Source organism: Lygodium microphyllum, chromosome 14, assembly GCF_053477565.2.
Source record: "Lygodium microphyllum isolate KBCC chromosome 14, Lygodium_microphyllum_v1.1.10, whole genome shotgun sequence".
Classification (NCBI taxonomy): domain Eukaryota; kingdom Viridiplantae; phylum Streptophyta; class Polypodiopsida; order Schizaeales; family Lygodiaceae; genus Lygodium; species Lygodium microphyllum.
Window position 1 is genome coordinate 13,694,004 of NC_141148.1, and position 3,430 is coordinate 13,697,433.

A 3,430-nucleotide genomic window follows, 5' to 3' on the forward strand; every position below is an offset into this window, starting at 1 on the left:
TTGCTATGGTGGGCATTAAGTATTTACCCTCAATGTTGGTGGGAAGGCAAGAACCCTCAAGCTCTAAGAAAATGGAGAAGTTTACAAATGTGTTGATTGCACAGGCACACTCTTGCCTTTTATACTCTAGCCCCAATTAAGGTAATTATCCTAAGCTAAAGGGTACAAAATCTGTTTTATTACATATATAAAATTTTGGTGGGAGCAGTATTGATTGCAAAGCAAGTTGAAGAACTAGATGAAAATTGTATGTGTGGGGATTAAGGGACTATAAGCCATATATTTGTTGGGAGTCTTGCCCTTGAAGTTTTGGGCAATTCAACTTCCTAAGTTTGTTTTAGGGATAACAATTGGGAAAGTCTTTTGGCTTGTGTAGTTGGCCTATTTTGGGCTAGAAGCAAAAATTAGGAAGATTGGCTTCCATATCCTTAGATATTTAGTCTTGCATGAACTATGGGAGGCTACGAACAATCTTGTCTTCAATGGAGTCAATGTTAGTATCCATAGGGAAGGGATTGCGTACAAAGCACCGTGGTAACGTGAATGGTACCATGTACTATTGGTAAGATATTAAAGCTGATGAGCTCCCTACTTGGCTACAATTTTTGCACTAAAGTAGGTGCATTTGTAATAAAGACCAGTATTCATGAAAAATTAATGTGTAATCTAAAATGAATTGCAAATATTTTGGAAAAAAACCTTTTAAATTTGAACCAAAAGTTTTAAAACCTTAACTTTAACAAAAAAAAAATTTGAATTATAGAACTAGCGAATCCATATCATTTGGTTAAAAAATCTCTCGAAAATTTTGAATCACGGTTTTGTATTTGCTGTAAAAAATGCTTTTCGTGAACACCTATCGAGACAATTTTTTTTGCTAAAACGATTTCATATATGTTCGCGTGTAAGATATTTGCAATTATTAATATCCACGCGTTTAACACAATCTCTCTCAAGAAATTCGCACTTAGCATTGTACAGCACAATCTTTGTATACGAAACCGTATATCCAGGCGATGATGAGTTGTGCCACGTGTGTCTATAAATGGTATACGTAGAGCTTACACGAAGATCAGACTCCAGAGCGTTCATTGCGATGGAACGTGGCGAACGGGCATACGTTGACGTCCGGGAGTGAAAGTGACAGGCGCCGGCGATGTGTGGCGGCGACTTTAAGCCCTCGGCAAGGGAAAGGCGTTTGCGGTAGCGGCGGGGCCTGCCAATGTCACAATGTTGGGGCTCTAGACTAGAATACGGCGCAAGCGGCCAGGTAAATAATATGAGAGGTGCATATATATTTATATGTTGTTTTGGTAATTTAGCCTAAAGGGGGGGCGGGGGGGGTTTCGGTATTTATATTCCTTCCGAAGGACATCGTGATTGGACTACGGCGGGAGATAATGGCCCCCGAACCGGCGTATCGAAGGCTGATTCGAAGGGCGCCCCGTGGCTCCAAGTCTCAAGACATCGCCCGACGCCCTTTTCTAAAAGGGGAACCAACCTTCACCCAACCTGCAAAATCACCAGTATAAACTTCACCTTATATATAATATATGCAGAATAGGCTATCCCTTGGGACCACATACACGTGTCAGACAGTAATAAGTGGCTGTTTTCGGTTGCGAAAGATAAATGCGCGTTGCGCGACTCCAACTATTTCCTAAGCTAATTATGATTTGGTTGGTTTTGGTTGTGTTCGTGTGTCTGTGTTTATAAAAGCGAGATGCTGGCACGAGGCTGCTATGTGTGAGAGACTCTCTCTCTCTCTCTCTCTCTCTCTCGTATACATCAGACTTACGTTGCAGAGGTGGTGGTATTGCGCGCAGCACATTATATAATACATAGATAGCTTAGGTACCGTGCCAGGAGGAGGAAGAGGAGAAGCTGCGGTAGAAGAAGAGGAGCAGAATGGGCAACGGTAGCAAGAATGTCACGAACCCCTACTCGCCAACCAACGCCCTCCACGTCTTGTCGGCGGAGGTGTCGGCCCGTGTGAGTGGGCAAGAGGCGTTCATCACCCTGAACGTGCCCAAGAAGAAGGGGCTGTGGCCGGGCATCATGCAGGCCCTCCTCGACCACAACATCGACGTTCTCAACGCCACACTCTCCACCAACGGCGATAACGACTTCCATTGCATCCACTGCAAGGTACTCACTGATATTGTAACCTTGCTGTCGCTCACCCGCCCCCGCCCCCGCCCCCGTCCCCCCCCGCGCGCGCGCGCGCGCCCACACACACACACACACACACACCCTCTCTCTCTCTCTCTCTCTCTCTCTCTGTCGCACACATCAATTCTGCCCATACATGGTCTCTCCCGTTCATCACAGCTATACTTATCTCAAGAAGCAACATCACATATATTGCCTACAGCTACAGTTTGTGAATTAATCTATGTCGCATTTGCGCAAGAGATCAGCAGATCCTCTCTCTCTCTCTCTCTCTCTCTCTCTCTCCAACGCTGAAACTTGCACTGATACTCAATCACTTGGAGCACACCCCTCTATATATACTTTGTTTCTCGTTTGCTATATTCGTTCCATTTTTGAAGGAGCTAATAATAGCACCATCCTTCTATCGTTGTTCTCCTCGTAATTTTTCTGATTGGTTCACTCCGGCTTAATGGACTGCAGCTCCACGAGGACTCAGAGCTCGAAGTTCAAGACCTGGAGAGCATGTTTGACAACCTGATGCTCTCGGAGCTCAGGATCCGCCCTTGCAGAGTTTCGGATTAAAGTGATGAAGGAGCGGACGGTAAATCGAAACAATATTTGTACTTGTATTTCTCTACCTCGACATTTTGAGTGCTCTCAATCGCTGGCTGCTTATTCGCAACCCCTTGTAAATTTAATACACCGACCACAGATTGTCTCTAGACAGTAGTATGATGATCAATATTACAAATTACACTTAAAAATTTCGGACTAGACATCATCGACGCTCTAATGTCCATAAACCCGCTTATCAGTAATAATTATACTTTCTCGATCAGATCATTCAGAACTTATGTTAGGTGTGTTTTGAACTGTTGCTCAAATAGCGTTCTCGGTAGGATACGATTACTCAACTCACGTAGCTCTCTCAACCAAGTTGCTGGTAAACTTGTAAATCTCTAATTAATAGCCCCAACTTCCATCAGCTATTTTCAAGGAGTAATTAAGGTTGTGGTTACGACGATTTCGCATTGTGGTTAGGCCGACCATATATACGTCTCTGATTGGTAATTCAGATTTCAGTTACTGCACTTGCAGAGGTTAGCAAGCAGCAGTTTATTAAGCCTAAGCCCCAGCCCTGAAAAGAAAAATGGTAAGTCACATTCCCATAGTGGCATAGTCCTCTGCCGTAAGATAGCGGCTGAAACTTTCTGATCGAGCCTTGAAGCCTACGGGTACGGATCTTTAAGGTCTTTTTCTCTGCCGGCACCCGATC

At 44.2% G+C, this 3,430-nt stretch overlaps 1 protein-coding gene across 1 annotated transcript; it reads left to right on the top strand.

Annotated features, from left to right (window-relative positions):
* Window positions 1-1,743: 1,743 nt before the first annotated feature.
* Window positions 1,744-2,954, top strand: LOC148025337 (uncharacterized). Its single transcript, XM_087692081.1, has 2 exons — window positions 1,744-2,148; window positions 2,635-2,954. The coding sequence occupies exons 1-2, from the start codon at window positions 1,909-1,911 to the stop codon at window positions 2,734-2,736; spliced, it is 342 nt and encodes a 113-aa protein (XP_087548207.1). The 5' UTR covers window positions 1,744-1,908; the 3' UTR covers window positions 2,737-2,954.
* The last annotated feature ends 476 nt before the right edge of the window (window positions 2,955-3,430 follow it).

Coding starts and splice junctions, on each gene's coding strand:
- LOC148025337 (XM_087692081.1), top strand. CDS start 1,909: ATGGGCAACGGTAGCAAGAATGTCACGAACCCCTACTCGCCAACCAAC. Junction 2,149..2,634: donor TCCATTGCATCCACTGCAAG/GTACTCACTGAT, acceptor AATGGACTGCAG/CTCCACGAGGACTCAGAGCT.